Genomic DNA, 19,581 nt, shown 5'->3' with positions numbered 1-19,581 from the left:
GTCTAAATATTAGACATGCAGACGCTCAGGTGAGAAAAGAAGGGACAGACCAGACCAGGCTCTCTGTCAGCTGTGAGATAAGTGTGTGTTCCCAGAGATTTAAGGCACCATGCAGTCAAACCCTCCGAAATCTAAGTGGAATCCAATGCGGGGGCCCCAGCTGGCACTCTGCACCCACCGCGGTTTTATGTCCGCTGAGCCTTCTATGGATCTTCGTATATTCCAAAATACCAGTCCTTCCCCCAGACCCCCTGTTAGGCTGAAACCTGAACCTCATTTCCCTCCCCTCAATCCAGCAGCATCTACTCACCAAAGCATTTTTTTTTTTTTAACTAGAGCCTTCATCCCTCCCATGACCTGCTTGGCCTGGCCAAAAGATGCACCTTCACTTTCACCGAGTCACCAAGTCTGACTCGACTGAATGCCGTTGTGTCAGTCAAGTCAAATTACGAGGCGTTTCTGAAGGATTCTCTGTGTTATGATGATCAATGTGCTATTTAATACATTCAGTCAGCTTCTTGTGATCAGTTCATAAAAAATAAAACCATGTGCAGATGATGCCTTGTTTCATATTCTATTTGATCGGTCTTTGAACTTATACCTTTCTGTTGCCGTCCAAATTGGAAGTCGTCTTGCGGACCTGTTCATTAGCATCATGCTGTTTCAAGTCTTACAGAACAGCAGTCAACGCTCTTAATGTGAGCGGTCTCACAGCAAAATGAATGACAAACTGGGCTGGCGCGGACGTTCACTTCAGTTTATTCTCTCGCTCTATGGATTCGACTGCAGACCTTGGACGACCTTTGACAATGACCCTGACCAATCATCTGTTCGTGGCCATGGAGACACTGCAGTCGCACGCTGTGGCATGTCGTCTGCTTGGATAAAGTCCACTCAAAAGAAGTTGTGAGATCCAGTTAATGGCGTAATCCTACGGCGACAGACATTTCCCTTCTCTTCTAAATATTATGCATTCCATTAATCATCAATACATCTCATTGTTGATGTGTTTTTATACTCAAATATGTATAATAATCACCATCATTGCGACATTCCTGAGCAAACAGTGCACCATCCACCAGAATGATCTACTGGCAAGCTGATCCAGAGGGGTGATGAAACATCTTTATCACGTACCTCTCTTTGCATAGCCCAGGTGAGAGAGCGTGAAAGGGGGTCTTTGTCATGAGGAGAGGGACTGTAATTTCAGGGTCACAACCTTCCAGAGAGCCCCCCCCCCCCTTCATCCCAAATACAGGAAAGAAAGATCCGAGGCCGTTTCAGCTCCGGTCTGCCAGACCTCTGAGCCGCGTGGCGCGAGGGAGTGACGTTTAAATTGGTCAAAGACTGTTAATCACATTTTAGTGAACTGATTCTGGTTTCGTAGGATCTTTTTGGTTGAAGTCATTTCAATCTTAGGTTGGTAATTTTTTAGGACAGCCAGTAATTGTGATGCGAGCAAAAACATACAATCCAAACAGCTAAGACACTGGGTCTAATTTCCTTTGTGAGTTCAAGTTGTTGTTGCTGCGTCATGCAGGGAAAAAGAAAAAGCTGCTGTTCCTTTGGAAGGAGAAATGCCAAAGAGGATTTTCTATTACAGATGTCGATGACCTCTACCCCTAAATATCGCTGGAGAAACCTAATCATCAAGTACTTACAGGAAAGAAAAGAGACTACAAAGAAGAGCTGATTGAGCCTCAGCCGAGAAAATAACACAAATGGAAGATGACGAAACCAAGACGAGTGTGCAGAACCACTGCCGCCATTAATGGCATCCTACAAGTGCTGTAATCTCGTAACAAGAGCACAGCTGAGAGCTGTGGCTCAATCATGCGACATTCATCTGTCGCCGCCTGCAGATCTAGAGGGACGTACAGCAGGAATAGTCGGCCCATTTAAGCTTCACACATCCGTCTCCCCTGGTTCTCTGACTGTACGCTGCCTTCTGCCGTCTGCCGACACACACACAATAGGCCTCTGTGTGCACAGCCTGCGGAATGCTGCGAGATGGCATGGCAGTGGGATAGCTGCATGGTGAGGATGGGGGGGTTGGTGGGCGAGGAAGGGTGTGGAAGCTCAGAGGATGAAGGAGGAGGGGTGTTGGTTTGAGGGTAGGGAAAAGGGAAGGGATGGCAGTTATGGACGGAGGGTGGCGATGGAGGGGCTGCACAGAGGCTCCAGGGGTCTAGGAGGTGTCTAGGTTTGGGCGAATGACGCAGCAGAGGGGTGGCTGCACATTATCTGGCATGAAAGTAGCTGCACTCAATAATTTGGATAAGTGATAGTCCACATCTAGCTAGCTCTCTTATTAAATGTACTCTTGTATTTTATATTTGCTTAATTATTCCAAAGTACAATCTAATCTTACTCCCTATTAGTCTAAATAAAATGCCTATCAAATTTCAACAGCTTCTACACGTTTTCATTTTGTCCAAAACCCAAAGTGGTCTCCAAGTCAGGACTTTATTCTGACCTCCAGATCATTGAGCCTGAATCAAACACCAGACCAGGCCAGACTAGACCAGGCGATGGTCTTTTTTCTGTGTGAGGTGGCGGGGGGGTAAGTTTGTGCAGGCTTGGTGTGTTCAGCGGGGGGGGGGAGGCTTTCTCACACAAGATGGAGGATGAAGGGACAAAGGTGGCATTCATAGGCCCAGGAATGGAAAACATTTTTTGCCTGAAAACAGAGAAGCTGCGACCGGCAGCGGTGGCGCGGGGAGGCCTGCAGGTTAGCATGAAGCTCTTTGGAGAAATCACACACCTACGAATGCAGAGGAGAACGGAATGAGGCCTCATCTGTTTGGTAACAGACATAATAGGAAGTCATCAAACCATAAGTACTTGCAAGTACTTATGGTTATGAAGGAGATAGGCTGATTAGCCTGCATGCTGTGAAAGCAAACATGGGCCCGGTGGGACATTACCAGGATTCTCCACAAGAGCTGTTTGGAATAAAGACGGGAAGGAGGCCCGAAAAAATGAAAGCAAATTAAAAAAAAAGTAAGATCAAGAGCAAAAGATTCACATTTCCAGCTGATTTCCCCGCGTGGCGTGCAAAGGGGCCCCATCAGAGTCGGCCATTGTGTGACATGGATCTCAGGAACACAGACATCAAAGACAGGAAGTCAGACCTGAAACTCAAGAAATCACTATCCTGTTTTTGCAGCACTGGGACCCCCTAAATAAAATCCCTACGAACAGGAAGGATCTCAGACTGAGTCTGACCCGAGGTCAGTCCTGGGGTGAGTACGCCACCTAGAGGTAAGATGGAAAGTGGATCATTGTGGGGAAACTCACCATGAGGTGTCGCCACCTCGCAGTAGATTCTCTCCATCTGTTTCCATCATTCAACCCAGAGGTCCGGGGTTTGGGGACCCCTGGTTTAAATTCTCTCTCTCTTATTAATTTGTCCCTTTGGTTTACAGCAGTAGCACTTCCTAACTGTAGCCTGCTGCTGGTCGCCGCGTACGCATGCGCCCAGGGTAAAGTGTCTTGCCTAAGGACACAAAGACAGTGCACACACGAGCCGGGGACCGAACCGGCAACCTCTCGATCATAGGACGACCCTCTCGACCACCTGCGCCACCATCAACAGAATGATCCGCAACAGGGACTTGATCATTGACTTTCATTGACTTGATGATCAACTCGGTCACCTTAAAATAATGTCTCCATGGAAACAAAACGTCAAAAACATTAAATAAGCATTGAATTAATTAATTTATTAATTTTAAAATGGTTTTTGTTTTGCATTTTGGTTATAGATGCTAGCTCAGAATGTAAATGTAAAAATGTCAGCGCAATCATTTGCAAATAAACCGTGTTTACAGATGGCAACGGTTCCACAAAGCGCCCGCGTGCAATAATATCGTTACACAATCCCATTTCACAAGCGTTAAAACTCGGTCCACTGCGTGAATGAACGAGGACGTTCCTTTCATGATATAACACCTGAGACTCGCCTCAATCTTTGATGTGAGGTTTTGTATAATATTCATACGCAGCGAATGTGATAATTTAACAAATCCAAATGCATTGAACCTCATCAATTTACATTTTTTGGGGGGTAAATGTTCATATTCTGATTTTACTTTGAGCCAACACGTCACATCACTCTTTACCTGATCATTCCACATCAGGTGAAGAGGTTCATTGGTAGCCAACGATAAATCAACTCTCGGTGGACAAATAGCCCAACAGTTTAACAACAATGTTTCTGAATATGGAATTACTGTATAAGGAATCTCAGTTCAGTTTGAATTTTAAATATCTTATCTTTGCTTTTAGGTTATTGATGATATTCATTGCTGATCATTTCCTAAAATGTTCCAACTTATAGGTTGCCCCGAGTTTAAAGTGAGTTTCGACCTCTTTTCCTATCAGTAACGGACTATAGTGACCCAGCGGGGGGGGGGCAGCTGCTGGTTGTTGACCCCACCGTCTGAACCGACGTGTCGTCAGCGTCACGGCCCCGCCCCCCCCCCCGGGGGGGCGCTCTGATCCAGCATGATGTGAGACAGCTGCTGCTCCTAAAGCCCCGAGCACCAAGCGGACGCGCGTACCTGTCCTGATCAGCTGCTGCTGGGGGGGGGAATAGCCTCATCTGAAATATCAAAGCTCTCCTCATCGCAATGCATTCCCTGAAAAGTCTGAGGACGGCGAACCTGGGAATGTTGCAGTTGTTTAAAAATGCAGGGATTTCCCCCAGAGTTGGAACCGACAACGTGGTTCTGTCCAGGACGCAGCAACCTGTGGCTCTGAACTACCGGGCCGCAGCATCACTCCATTCCCACAGAGCCTGGCACCAGCAGAAGGGCCCTGATGTGGACCAAGGACGCTCAAAGTGAGTGAAATGCTACAATCTGGACTAAGTGATCATGAAGTGACTTGAAATATTCTTTTATTATTTGTCCAATAGTCCCAAAAGAGCTGCAGCAATTGTTTGGTTGTTCACCTTGTCACCAACTGGGTCTAAACAATTTACCAGAACATGAATGGTGTAACTTGTTGCTTGCTTGTGCAGTAAATTTCTTGCCTATAATTAGCATTACAGCAATAGCTCTAATTTTTCCTACCAGTATATCATGTTCGTTCAATAATGATCAGATTGGGGATTAGTTAATTTGGTCACGTGATCATTTAATTTAGAGTGACTTGAATTTTAGGTGAGATTTTTTTATTATTATTATTATATTCCAGTATAGATTTAAAAATGTGACACCAAGTTCAAGAAAACGCTTTTCTCTATTAAAAAAAAGTCAAATAAAAAATTGTGTAGTTTAGATTTTATGATAAAACTCAACATACAAGGTTTGGTTACGCTTGGCCTATTTTTTGTGAGCAATAAAAGTGTTTTAGAAAGAGCTAAAGCACTTTTATCCAACTAATCTGAAATTTGTGGAGAAAATTTGCTGTGATCATGCCGAGGTCGTGAACAAGGAGGCCGATCCGAGCCAATCATCAGAGACCCCTTTTTAATGCTATTAAAACACAAACTAAAGCTTAAAAACAAGTTCTAGTCAATACCTGTCTAATATTTCTAGGCATACGTTGCCCGGCAACCGCGCAGGCCAACGATAGGATCCGAAACGGCATCCAGCGAGAACAGAAATGCTTCCCACAAACACACAAATTGTCATCTACATCTCAATAATAATTAAGGTTAAACGGGATGATGTGTTACTTAACCTGCAGAGACGCTGGCGGCTGCTGCTGACTCTACATCGCCCAACTCAGACAGTGTGCCAGTGACTCGACATACTGTCGATGGCTGGATGTCTGCCAGTGGCTTGGCTGCCGTGCCCGTATTGTCGACATATATCTGCTTGATGCTTTGGAAGCAGCCCAGATTTCATTGCATGCTGTCTGTGTTTATTGCAGCAGGAGCAGGTTGATGCTCAGCATGGAGGACCTGCTGTTCTACACCATCACTGAAGGGCAAGACACGATGCCCCTCCCACAGTTCTACTCCGTAAGTCGACAACGCATTGACATTTCTCCTGCCAGGACATGGATTGCTACCAATGACAGCCAAGACAGTCCCCCCCCCCCCCCCCCTTGAGCATCCGGCGTTGTTGAAACCCCCTCACGACCAGCCTGGGAGCGTATCCTACACTGTCGGGATCTGAAAACAACTATTCTGCACCTGTAATCCAACTCAAGCTTATATTTAGAAGGACCAGTATCATTCACATGATTGGGCTTCTTCCAGGCTGGAGTCAAAAGATTGATGTCAACTCTAAAACAAATACCTAGTCGGACCCTTCGTCGACCGTTACAACATGGGGGGGGGGGGGATCCTGGCAGAAAGATTACCCGAGTTGCTGCTTCAAAGATCAAATATTTCACCGATCCCTGGAAGGGTAGGGCCTGCTGGGAAGGACTGACTTTTACCATAAACTTACAGGGAATCCCATTAGTTTTGCTGCTTATTCTGGAATAGTCTTCACATAGGCATTAAGAGATGATCGCCGTCGCCTCGGAAACGATGCGCTCTGGAAAACACATCGTCACATACCCCTATCCAACACCTAGGAACATTCCAGCTTGGAAGCAAAGATCTTTCAGGTCCTGCCAGTGTGGCTCAAATTCCAGCTTCCATCTGGGAGCGACAAAGTGGAGCTCCGACCTCACGGCCAGTCGAGGAAAAGGAAGGCTCCAGCCATCTCCCTAATATCCTTATGAGGAAGATGGCTGGGGTTTGCTCGCTATGATAAGTCACAAGCTACTGCAAAACATTGCGCACAGCTTCGCAGGCCGCCACCATTTAGAAAGACGTGTAAGTAAAGAAAGTCAGTGGTGGACATCTGGTGACCTTGGTGTCCATGGCAACTCTGGGATTTTTTAAAAAAAGAGCCCAGGTTCACAAGAAGAGAAGTGTGTCAACAGCGTCGTGCCACGGATGGCTGGATGTGTTTGTCTAGATGACACGGGGAAAGTGTTAGTCATTGAGCTTCTGTGTAAATAACTGCAAAGCGTAGGACAAATATATATCAAACGTAACAATGTATAATAAAATATAGAAATTTACGAGTTATTTAGACTATAAAACGTAAAATATTGTCTCGTCTGTCTGACCAACAGTCCAAATGTGTGTATGTGTGATTTTTTTTAACCTCCCCAGCTAAGATTTAAAAAAAGCTCACTAAATCACCACAAAAACAATAAGGCCCCCCACCCCAACCCACCCCACCCTACACGATGGTGTCAAATCCATAAACATCGGTCAACAATGCTGTTTTTCGTTCTTTCATGAGTGTTTGAATGACAATAAACATTCTTGATGATTCTTGAAGGAAGAAATTTCGAAGCTCCATTGACTGCAATGTTAACAAGCTGATCAATCAGAGATTGCAGACCCTTGCCTCAAAGTGCCCTATCTCGCAATGTTAAAGAATCCTTTAAAAAAATCGAGAATCTGGATCCAGATCCGGATCAGCTTTTAATTGCAGTCCTCGGTTCAGTAACGTCCCTTAAATAAAACACTCGAAGGATTCCGGCGATCCGATCTTGTACTTCCTTCTCTGTTGCACGTGGCCGGCGTATTTAGCTACACAGTACGCTATCTATACATTCTATCCTAATCATTGATGTTGAACATAAGGTGCTGTACTTGGCTAAGTGTTTGATAACGCCTGCTATTCATGTCACGCTTAAATTCCCTTCCTCTCCAGGCTTTGAGGAAAACCGGTTTGCTGACGTCCGACCCCCGACTGCGTGACTGTGTCAGTCAGATACGACAGGCCACGCACGAATCTACCGGGCCGGTCGTGATGGACAAGGTGCTCTTCAAAAAGTGAGAAAAGCCGACAGTCCTAGTTTAAGCAAAGGCTTTATTATTCCCCTGCATAGCTGTAGCACTTTCATTTTGGACTGTGCACATTCTTATTAGTGTGTGAAACATATCAATGAATCTACAGACGGTCACACCCCTTCCAACTAAAAAGGATGAACACTTGTGAGGTTGTGTTCGGCTAAAAAGTCACCGGCATTGCAGGAGTAATATGAGAAGTTCTGTGTGGGGGGGGGGGGGGGGGGGGTCAGCTCTATTTGAGTCCAGGAGACGGACGGAGACAGACATGTCTTTGGCTGACAGCTGCTACCAATCGAGTTTTCAAATGCACGCATGGCATCCAGAGCAGCAGACAATCCAGAGGGGGGGGGCGGTCTCTGGGGCATAAAAGGTCATTATTTTTGGTGGGGATCCAGACTGTGTCCTCCATGCAGACTGGAATTCACCCAGTATCGTTTGTACTTCGATCAGTTTCATCCTTCGGCTTGAAACGGTTGGAAGTCGCGTAACCCGTTTCAACTAACCTGCCATGGTCGCATTTCTCTACTCCGTTTCTTATTTGTCAGGTTATCCGTTCCCTGAGAACACTCAGGAGCTCACTATAAATACATTATTAGAAATAGAGAGCTAGCTCCTACTCCTAAAACAAATGCCCTTCATGAATAATGCGAGCTCTCCTCTCACGGTGGCACAAAGCCTCGTGCAAGCATTTCTATGGATTAGTGAGGGCTGCAGGCCAAATGTTTCAGCTCATGACAGAATGTAAATACTGTTCTGGAGAGCATGCAGCATTACCAGCCAGTAATCGTGATAAAAAAAAAAACTACAATAACTGCTGTGATCTGCTGAAAGAGTGCACAGAGAGGTGTGTTCATTTATTTTAGTCGTGCCTTTTTCTTTTGGGCCTAAACGAGGTAACTTTCAATCCATTATCATTAAAGAAAAATTAAAATCGAGCAAAGAGATTAGGAATTATAATGAATAAAGATTACTGCTGAAGTTAAAGCTAACTCTTTACCGATTTCATTTAATATTATGAACTGTGGTTATTCAGGAACTGCAATTTAATTTGTTCACACAAACAAGAAGCTACTTATATCCAGTGGTAAAAATAGCCAACTAAAAGGTGTGGATATTTTTTTTACTTATAGAAGTTTGAGAGCAAAACATTCACCTCAGTGCAATTAAATGTAATTTCCATGATGTCTTTACAACATCAAAACCCACGCTATTCTTTATTATCCAATTCTTTTACGACTTTTTATTTTTTGGGAGAATTGTACTTTTCATTATAACCCAGGTATACATTTTTGAAGTAATCTGTGCTCTGACGACTCCAAAGAAAACTGTTTCCAGCATGGTCCAGTGCTTTACAGTGATTTTATCATTTAAATTCAACTGACAATTTAAGCAGCTTAGAAATAAGCTGTTGCAGAGGTGATTGTGTCAAATTCTGCATTTACTACTAGCTGCATCTGCATCTAAAGTTCTCCACGGCACCAGTTCATTCATGTTGCCTTGCAGGTGTGTCGGCAACAACATCATGCTGCTAACTAAGGCCTTCAAGAAAAAGTTCATCATCCCAAACTTTGCTGAGTTCACCCAGCAGATCGATAAGATGTACGACAGCGCACAGCAGCAGGAGGCGGGACAGGTAAGCAAAATCCCCCAAACTAGCACAAAGCATCTCCTCGTTTCTCCACCTGTAACACTCGCATGCCTTCATGCAGGTAGCAGATTACATTCCCCAGCTGGCGAGGTTCAGCCCCGATCTGTGGGGCGTGTCTCTGTGCACGATCGATGGACAGAGGTACAGCGACTCTGATTCACGTTTCCATTCTGAAGACCGCCGCCGTTTAGTACCGCACTAACACCCCTCCGTTTCTGCTTCATCTCCACGCCTTTTCATTGCCGTTCAGACACTCTGTGGGCGACACCAAAGTTCCCTTCTGTCTGCAGTCGTGCGTGAAGCCTCTGGAGTACGCGATAGTGCTGCACGACCTCGGCAGCGAGCGCACTCACCAGTTTGTGGGCAAAGAGCCCAGCGGATTCAAGTTCAACAAGCTGTCGCTCAATGATGATGGTAAGTGTAGAGGCGTGTGCATGTGATTAATCCACCTGATAAGTAGTTTTGTTCCAAGTAAAAGTACATTAGTCCCCCCCCCCCCCCTCTCCATGTATGTGACTGGAATCTCTTTGATTGGTAATATCAGAGAGGCGTAGTCGAGAAATGCATTTGTCCAAATGGGTTTCCAGCCAAATTGCACATTTTAGCCATTTGCCATTAGGTGCTCTCCTCTGAAGCAAACAGGACCGTGTGTGTGTGTGTGTGTGTGTGTGTGCGTGTGTGTGTGTGTTCAGGTTATTAGCTGATGCTACTCTGGGTCACCCTGATGAAACCATCCCCCTGTGATCTAAGCTGTTTATTGGTTTTGTGGTTCGGGGCAAATGAGCGATAACATGCTGTTGTTTCTTGTGCAGATAAGCCACACAACCCAATGGTTAATGCCGGCGCCATCGTCGTCAGTTCCTTAATTAAGGTAAAATCTAGAATGGGCCGATGCTGAATGTAAATGTTTGTAATTTATTCTCACAAAAACCATACCATATTTTTCTTTTTTACATCTGGCAGGTATATTTATACCCCCCCCCAAAAAAAGTATTTATTACTTGTCAACTTGAACTCCTTTCAATTATTACTGTATTACAATTGTTATTATGCACTGATGAAAAACAAGAAACTAAACAGGATATGCATGGTTGTATATTCCACCAGCAAAATTGTGCATTACGTTTTTGCCTAAACCCTTTTTTGGATGAAGCTGAAATATCCTAGCATGCTATCCCGCATCCCCTCATCAGTACACATGCTAATTGAAGCCCTTTTATGGGAATGAGTTCCCTGCATGACGTGTTTCTACTGTTTATGTCAAGCTTAATTGAATAGTGATGTATTATTTGTGCATTGATCGCAAACTTGTCCTGAGATCGGTAAACGATCTCTCCTGAAGCGTGACGTCAGAGATCACTTATCTTTTCTTTCACCTCTCCTGTTGGCCGGCCACTTTGTGGCCGGACTATATTCAACACAGGCAGCCAATCATATCTGTGGGCTTTGGCCTTGTTGGAGGCCTGAGGGGGTGGAGTCTAGCCATATAAGGTTGTGTGTATAGTTGTGTGTTTATATGTTGACCAGCTGACTGCTCAGCTACTCTGGACTTCTTATCACATTTGGGTCAGGTTCATAGGGGAGGGGCAGTGTGTGTGTGTGCCTCCGGCCAATCACGGCCTCCGGAACAGAAGGCGTGTCGGCCACCTTTTTTGGAAGGGAGAAATATTGCTTAATACAAAGTTGATAAAAGTTCTGATGTTCTAAAATATTCACGCCTCAGTGGGAAGAGTCGTACCTGCGTTTTTAAACGCCACCGGTTGAAGAATTAGCAGCGCAAATCCCGAGAAAGACATAAAATCTTATTGGTCATCTCAGCCATGCCTTCAGCCCACTGTAGTATTTGATTTCATCTTTAACCTTTCATACGCGGAGGCAGAGCCATTAAATTATGAATGTGACTCCGATCTCTCTTTGGTAACTTTACAACTCGGCAATGATCTCTTGCTGGTTCACAGCCGTAAACAACCCTCAGGACGCTGCACACACGAGAGACATCAGATGCGTCAAACTTCAGCACCCACCCAAGATTAGACCCAAAACTATTCTTCAGAACTGAAACACTGCCATCTATGGGGAATATCTGACTGTTTGTCTCTCTGTTGACAGCCTGATTCAAATAAGGCAGAGCGGTTTGACTACGTGAGTAAACACTTTTTACTTTACGCTCATTTACTCCACTTGTTTATTCCACCTCTCTTACGTGTGATCATTATGTTACTGCAGGTGATGGAGGTCTTGAAGCGGATGTGTGGCACTCAGTATGTAAGCTTCAGTAATGCAACGTGAGTAATCCTTCAGGAAAGACAAGCTTATTGACCGCTATCAGGTGAAATACAACCTGAACGTGCCGTGTTCTTTCAGTTTCCAGTCGGAAAGGGAAACTGGCGATAGGAATTATGCAATTGGTTATTATCTGAAAGAGAAAAAGGTGAGTTCTTCGGTTGGCAGGTGTTTAATTACAGACAAACTGAATATTCCCAGTTTGAACCGACTCTGATCTTCATCCTTGCAGTGTTTCCCTCATAACGCAGATATGATGGCTGCCCTGGACTTCTACTTTCAGGTAAGCTTTGCGGTGGATGAAAGTTTCAAGTAAAAGTTTGATTGATGATTAAGTTTATTAACTTTCTGAAAGATTTCTGAAGGCTGCATCAATAACAGCGACTTCTACATTCACGCCCGCTGCTGATGCTTCGATTTGTTTTCCCTCCAAGCCAGCAACCACTGGCGTAATAAACAGGCTTTAGTCGCTGGACAGTGCCGGTGAAGCATTCTGATTTCTTTAAATAAAAGGACACAGAAAGAGAATTAAAGTTCAATTAAGATTTAATAAACATTTCGAGCTCAAGTTCTGTCACTTTTACTTGCAACAACCCAACAAACAGTTCTGTAACTGCTGTTCCAACGGCGAAGCGCAGCTTTAAATACAACATTTTTAACGACCACTGCTAATTGACTAATTAGCCCCAGCTGTCACTGTTGGCTTGGCAACGGGCATGGTGTTTCAGACCGTCTCATTGAACAGTGCTCAGCGTGTTCTCAGCGCCGTTGGAAGGACGCCGTCTCTGTATTGGCTCAGCAATGCATTTGTAAAAATCATAATTTATTGTGACACTTGTGTAGATAAAAACAAACAAAGTATGAATTGCTTACCTTGTGAACTTCAAAGGCGCTGGTTGGCTGATTTCGTTGCAGACTAGCTGTTTCTGTTTCAAGCCATTTGCAAAACATGATATGTTTTTAATTGCATATTTCCATTAAACTATATCTTCAGTGTGGTGGACAGTTTGGCCCCTCGGTTAAAGAAGCAACTGAAAAGGTTGTTGGTTCAATTCCCAGCCTCCTACATGGGTGGAGGTGATCCTATAATCCTCATCTTCTTTTTTTCACATGCATATTGATTTTGTTCATTTCAGTTGTGCTCCATTGAGGTGACCTGCGAGTCAGGAAGTGTCATGGCTGCCACGCTGGCCAACGGGGGTATCTGTCCCATCACAGGTGACCGTGTTCTGAGCGCCGAAGCCATTCGCAACACCCTGAGTCTCATGCATTCCTGCGGCATGTACGACTTCTCTGGACAGTTTGCATTCCATGTAAGTCACTTGATGACATTGTGATCTGAAGTGAGAGCGGGGAGCAGGTCGAGGAGAATTTAGAGAAGTGGAGGTCTGCTCTAGGAAAGAGAGGGATGAAGGTGAGCAGGAGTAAAACAGAGTATGTGTGTAAATGAGAAGATCCCAGGGGGAACAGTGAGGTTACGAGGAATAGACGTAAAGAAGGCCGAGGACTTCAGGTACCTCGGGTCAACAGTGCAGAGCGATGGAGAATGTGGAAGGGAAGAGAAGAATCGTGAGGCAGGCTGGAACGGGCGGAGGGAAGTATCCGGTGTGCTCTGTGATAGAGAGCCAGAGACGATGAAGGGAAATGTCTACAAGACAGTGGTGAGGACAGCCATGATGGACGGCTTAGAGACGGTGGCTCTGAGGAAAACACAGGAGGCGGAGCTAGAAGTGGTGAAGATGAAGATGCTGAGGTTCTCCTTGGGAGTGACCAGGTTGGACAGGATTAGAAATGAGACAATAAGAGGGACAGTGAAGGTCAGACGTTTTGGAGACAAGGTCAGAGAGACCAGACTTTGATGGTTTGGACATGTCCAGAGGAGAGACAGGGACTATATCGGTAGAAGGATGCTGAGGATGGAACTGCCAGGGAACAGGGCTAGAGGTTGACCCAGGAGACGATACATGGACGTAGTGAGGGAAGACATGAGAGTGGCTGGTGTTGGGAGGACGATGCAAAGGACAGGGTGAAGTGGAGAAGGTTGATTTGCTGTGGCGACCCCTGATGGGACAAACAGGAAGTACTCTAGTAGTAGTTGGGTAACTTCTCTTGAAATGCTCTCTTCAGGTTTCTATCACTTGCACATTTAAAAATAAAATCTATCTCTAAATTTGTTCTTGTTTAGGTGGGCTTGCCTGCAAAATCTGGTGTTTCAGGCGCTGTACTGCTGGTGGTCCCAAATGTCATGGGGATGATGTGTTGGTCCCCACCTTTAGACCGGCTTGGAAACAGTGTTCGTGGCATTCACTTCTGTCAGGTAATGACTTTCCATTCATTTCATCTACATTTCCTCTTACCTGCATGCTTCAAATACTTTTAATTCTCTAGGAGCTGGTGTCTCACTTCAACTTCCACAATTACGACAACCTGAGGCACTTCATGAGGAAACATGACCCCAGACGAAAATCTGACGACGATCAAGTAAGTTCAGCACAAATGCTGTGAGACCTAAGACGGGCTAGTAAGAGGCTACTTTGCCGTTTGGGGTATAAAAAATAAAAAATGCAGACGTTTTTTTACAGTCAGCTTTTAGAAACTGTGCTGGTGTTTGCCTTTTTAATCCATTAGAACAAGTCAGTGGTGAATCTGATGTTTGCAGCGCACAATGGTGATGTCACTGCTCTGAGGAGGTAGGTAAACATGGAAGGTATTTAAAAGCCTCATCATGAAGAGATTAGGCACCAGGTGAGTACAGAACAGATAGGCAACGCATTCCTGAAAGCACAGTTTGACATCAATCTGCTTTTTAATTATTTGCTGTTTGGCTTCTCGCTGAATCCGATTAGGAAATCAATAAAACTTTCATATCAGTTTAAATATCCAGTGGGCAGATTAGTTTAAAGTGAATACTGACGGCGGAAGGAAATGGTTTCTGGGCTCAGTTTTAAAGAATTAAATTCCTGAAAATTGTGCAGAATGTGTCCTCACTAGGAGATGCAGTGCAATCAATGAAAGGATGTGAAATAAATCTGGTCATAGTTAAGAGTGTCCCATTAAGAGTGAAGGAATTGAAGATTTCTTATTGGGTTTTAGAAGCGCTGGTACATTTTGTTCCCTTTGCGCCGAGCAATGTTAACTGATTCCCTGCTAAGCCAAGCCGCCATGAGAATGCATCGCATTACCTCATCAAAACCTCATCAAGAAAGTGAACAAGCGTATTCCTCATCACGTTCAAGTATTCCTTCATGTACTCCTTTTCAAAACACATCCGCTTTTATAATAATAAAATAAGCGATCAATCAACGCAGCCTGCCATTATTTGATTATGTCTTTCCATGTGTGTTCTCACCTCTCCTGCCCCCCCCCTCCCTCCAGGTATGCCCTTTCATCCGTGAGCATGGAGCTGACGGACTATGATTCTCGCACAGCTCTCCACGTTGCTGCTTCGGAAGGTGACGCTTTATTATTAGCGCATCCATTCCTGAATAATCTACATTTTTCCACGGTAAAGGAAGAATAAGTTCCATTTAGATTCTCTCTTCCAGGTCATGTGGAAGTGGTTACGTTCCTGACTGAAATATGTAAAGTGAATCCCTACATGAAAGACAGGTGGGAGTATTGAATATAAAATAATTGATATGGGGGGGGGGTTCAGTATGGCAGAAACGTTTTCCAATCTCCATATTACCGATCACAACTATCACATTGCATTGTGCTAACAGATGGGGGAACATGCCGATAGATGATGCCATGCAGTTTGGCCGTGACGTCGTCGTTTCAGTCTTGCAAAAGTACCAGACTATGTACCCCAACAACGACTCGTCATGTGACCCGGAGGAGCCCAAGACCAGGATGGATACGGTGACAAGCATCGTTTAAAACCACAAGGAAGCGGTTTTATGCAAGTGAACGCATTTTATTTTGAATTTAAGAGGACTGAAAGGATAATTGAGAGAAATTAATAATTGAACTCATTTTAATTATGCCGGTGGATGTAATAATGTTCGGCGTACCTGTTGTGAAAACGCTATATAATGCAGTTTTAAGTAATTTTTTTCCCAATGCAGTTCTGTAGAGAGGAGCTGTCGAACAGTATTAGGAATCAGACAGGCGATTGTTTGTGCTGTGAAAAATGTCCTTAATTTAAGCCACAGTTTGGCTTGTTGCAATATTAATGCAGTGTTTTTGTCCTGATGGAAAATCCCCCTGAGATGTAAATATCTAATATATTATGGTTATTTATTTTTGAAATACTGAGATATATTTTGCTACATTGATATTATTTTTTTTTGCCCCCCAGGATAATAACAGCATAAATATTCTCAGATGCTTCATTGATTATTCTAGAAGAAATCACTGGAAGGTTTTCCATCGCAGTTGAAGCCAGTTTACTCAGTCGTTGATGTTTCTGTAGGAATTACTCCTGCTTCATTAGTGTGAACTTTTTTTATTTTTATCCACTACAGAGATCACAGGAGTCTTCCTCCTATTCGTATGAACATCAAACGTCTTGCATCAGTTGCATATTTGAACGTATTTCGCATTCTGACCTATCTAGATCTTACAAACATCCCAACTGTCTTGGAAAGGTTTCAATAAATTGAATATCGTACACTTTAATAATTTTAAATCAATATTTTACGGTTTCATTTAGAGTGATTCTTTAAACTTGAGCCTGTAAATGAACCGTGATGCTGTAAATAAAACAAATGTGAAACAGTTCCAGAAGTTATTTTATTAAACAATACACAGTACAAACATGACACTGAAGAAAGGTTACCGGTAATACCGGAGAGCAGTGGAAAAATTAGTTGGCACTAAATGTTCCGTCCCGAAACAACCGCACATTCTTTGATTTGACTGAATCTGAGCAGCAACACTTGAGGTCCGATTAAAAACAGCTTCCTTGCAGACACACGTATTATGCATTCTGTTCTGAGTCATAATTATGAACCAACCCAACCATGGAAAACAAGCCATTATCTGAAACTGAGCTGTAAATTATATAATGCTTTCTTTCCTTGTATTAATCGTTGCCATGGCACCCAACGCAAGCCCACAGGCTTTCAAGGCCATCACTTTCATCCTCATCGCATTTGAAACTGCTTCACTTCAGGCCCTCCGGCTCCTCCAGACCAGAGTGTGTGAGCAGCTCCCCATCCCAAAGCCCAAATGCAGGGCATAGGGCATCCTTGAACTGGACCCTAAAGGTGTGAATGATGGCACGTTTTTCTGCATCCACCAGTCCCAGAATTCCTGCTTCGTAGTCAATTAGGATGCCTATACGCTCCGGTTTGCCCACCAACTTCACAGGAACGATCTTCTTGTTGGTCATCGCAAACCACTTGCGCTGAGCGAATCCGAACACCCAGGAGGAGCTGTTGGTTCCGATGCAGTCCTCTCGGGACATGAGTGCCTCGGCCACACCCAGGCGGAACTCTTGTGACCTTTTGATTGTGACCTCCCAGTAGTGTCGTCCGCTGCTGATCTTCTCGTCGCCAAACACGACGGCCCAATCTCGGAAGCGTGCGGGGTTGTCTTGTGCGTGGCTGAGGTCCAGACCCATCGTACGGTAGATGACGCCGGTGTTTTTTTTGAAAAGGTCCAGGCTGCTGTGAGCCGTTTGCTCATCGAGCCGGAAGTGAAGATCTGCGGAGAAAAAGAAAAAAGTGTTTTAGCATGACTTTTAGTTTAATGGAAGCCTCAATGGAGTCTGTTCTAATACCCGTCGACAAATCAACCTTCTCCACTTCGCCCTGTCCTTCGCCAACACCAGGTTGTTGTTGTTCACCCAGCCTCGGCCGATCCGGTATGACTTTCATATTCAAGGTTGATTGCATTTTCAATTCTGGCTAAGTTTTACGCCGAATCCAATTCCTGCCACAATCCTCCGCATTTATCCTTTTTTTTTTTGCAGTGATAGAACTGGTAGCAGGACGAAACCCGTTTCTGAAGTGCAGCATGCGGATATGTCAAAACATTATTAAGGATTGTTACAAAGGGCAGAGTCTGTTGTTGTTCTTCTGGGTACATTTCTGAAGCACTCTTTTGGATTGGTGACCCTTCATAGTCTGGTCCCAGTCATGTTTCTGGAGACGGGGATGCGATACTTCTTACTTTTATTCGTTGGATATGTCTCCAAATATCTTACTTTGAAAGACAAAACAACTTCAAATAACATTTTGTCAAATTTGGCCTCAGCTAACGCTAAGTTGCGTTTAGCAAGTTAACCAATGCGCATGCGCCATGTCGCTCCACAACAACAACTAAAGTCCGTTATCAAAAACAAGTTCGTTCCTTCGAGGAAACTCGACTTCCCCAGCTTTTAATCTTTGACGCATTATGCCATAAATAGTTATTTAACTATTACTTCATAACCGCAGCGGCGGTTTGTTGTTCCTGAAGTTTGTAAAATAATAAGCCATTAGCGGTCAAGCTCTGTGCGGAGCGCACTGACCTCTGAGCTGCCGACAAATGAACTTTAACGGGAACTTTCACTCACTGTTCCCCGTCGAGGTGGACGTGAAGCATCTCCTCAGACCGACGGCAGGCCTCGGTTTGACTGACAGAGCGGCGATAGTCCGTCCTGCCAGGCGACACAGGCGGGCGCTTACGGGTGTCGCCATGTTTACCTCTGCTGCTGCTGCCTGCTGCACATTGTTTTATTTTCTTCTGTCTCGGCGACATGTGGGAGCGCGCGCTCTGCTGCCCCCTGCAGGCCTGGAGAGGAACGTACAGACGCGCCAGAGCAAAAATCAAAACAAAACGCACCACCCTGTAAATAACCTGAAATTACTTTAACTATGCTAAATCGTGTTAGCCTTCAATCATTCAGAATTGAATTTAAAGTCTAGTCTTTTTATGATTAATTGTTCAATTAATCAAACAAAATATTATGTGTCTTTTTAATTTATTGTAAATTTGCTTCTGTGGTGTAATTTATTTTTATTTTATTGTTATTTTGCATCAAGTTAGTAATTTAATATTAGTTTTATTGGTATTATTAAATGTCAATGATTTATGTACTAAGGACTTTCAACGGAAACAATACCGCAAGGGCTTTTTTGAAATGCTCCTCTTAGACAGGATGTGTGACTGTATTTGTACTGTAATACATGCTACTGTTTGACTGTACTTGTACTCTAACATTCTATCTAATAAATATATTCATCATAATCAAGGAAAACCGCAATAAAAATCACATCTTTCTGTTGTGATCTGGCGCTATATAAATATAATTGAATTGAATTGAACAATTGAAATAATTTACAAATCGCTGTAATTGTATCGTTGTCAGATCAAATCCTTTTGACTTAGTAGAAGAATGGTTTCTTGCCATTATTTCTGTTTAAACTGCAAACTTGAATGGCACCGATTTAAATGAAGACAACCACAGAGACGTTGGCAGGGGCGACTTTCTTCCGTTGTCTCCAGGACCGGAGTAACTCAGCGGTTATTCTGTGCCTGCGGGGCCTGATGGCATTCTACCGCTTTAATATTTCTATTTCAGTGGCCAGAATATAAATTAGACTGGCTGCTTCCGGATCAACATTTAGGTAATGACTGTTTGGGCAAATTATGAAGATAGAGGGCTTATGGGAAAGGAGAGGCTTTTTAGAAAGAGCTAAGGCTTATTTAATTTGCTTTTTTCCCAGACGTTTCCCAGTGCAGAGCAGAAGGTCCTGTACATCTGCTGAATAATTTTTCTGCTCCCTTAGGACCTGATAGTATAATATTTTTTTCATCTAGTAAATGTTGCTAATGGAGCTTTAGGAAGCTACAAATTGATTAACATCCATTTACTGCATGTGTATATAAACCTGCCACAATAACT

General features: G+C 44.0%; 2 protein-coding genes across 3 annotated transcripts; one reads left to right on the top strand and one right to left on the bottom strand.

Annotated features, from left to right (window-relative positions):
- Positions 1-4,522: 4,522 nt before the first annotated feature.
- gls2a (glutaminase 2a (liver, mitochondrial)) lies at positions 4,523-16,469 on the top strand. Of its 2 annotated transcripts, none has more exons than XM_068753292.1 (18): positions 4,523-4,846; positions 5,887-5,974; positions 7,677-7,798; positions 9,320-9,449; positions 9,526-9,605; positions 9,715-9,878; positions 10,277-10,335; positions 11,574-11,606; positions 11,691-11,749; positions 11,829-11,895; positions 11,980-12,030; positions 12,884-13,060; positions 13,933-14,064; positions 14,136-14,228; positions 14,376-14,437; positions 15,123-15,199; positions 15,293-15,356; positions 15,470-16,469. In XM_068753292.1, the coding sequence occupies exons 1-18, from the start codon at positions 4,635-4,637 to the stop codon at positions 15,624-15,626; spliced, it is 1,827 nt and encodes a 608-aa protein (XP_068609393.1). In that variant the 5' UTR covers positions 4,523-4,634; the 3' UTR covers positions 15,627-16,469. The 2 variants fall into 2 exon arrangements, with proteins under 2 accessions (XP_068609393.1, XP_068609401.1); XM_068753300.1 differs by having other exon boundaries at positions 4,812-4,846; positions 5,884-5,974.
- On the bottom strand, positions 16,463-18,374 carry spryd4 (SPRY domain containing 4). Its single transcript, XM_068753312.1, has 2 exons — positions 18,250-18,374; positions 16,463-17,396 (listed from the first exon to the last, which is right to left on the bottom strand). Exons 1-2 carry the CDS (start codon positions 18,371-18,373, stop codon positions 16,855-16,857), a joined length of 666 nt encoding a protein of 221 aa, XP_068609413.1. The 5' UTR covers position 18,374; the 3' UTR covers positions 16,463-16,854.
- Positions 18,375-19,581: the final 1,207 nt, after the last annotated feature.

This window comes from Brachionichthys hirsutus, chromosome 2, assembly GCF_040956055.1.
Source record: "Brachionichthys hirsutus isolate HB-005 chromosome 2, CSIRO-AGI_Bhir_v1, whole genome shotgun sequence".
Taxonomy (NCBI): Eukaryota; Metazoa; Chordata; class Actinopteri; order Lophiiformes; family Brachionichthyidae; genus Brachionichthys; species Brachionichthys hirsutus.
This window is presented reverse-complemented; position numbering and strand designations above follow the sequence as displayed.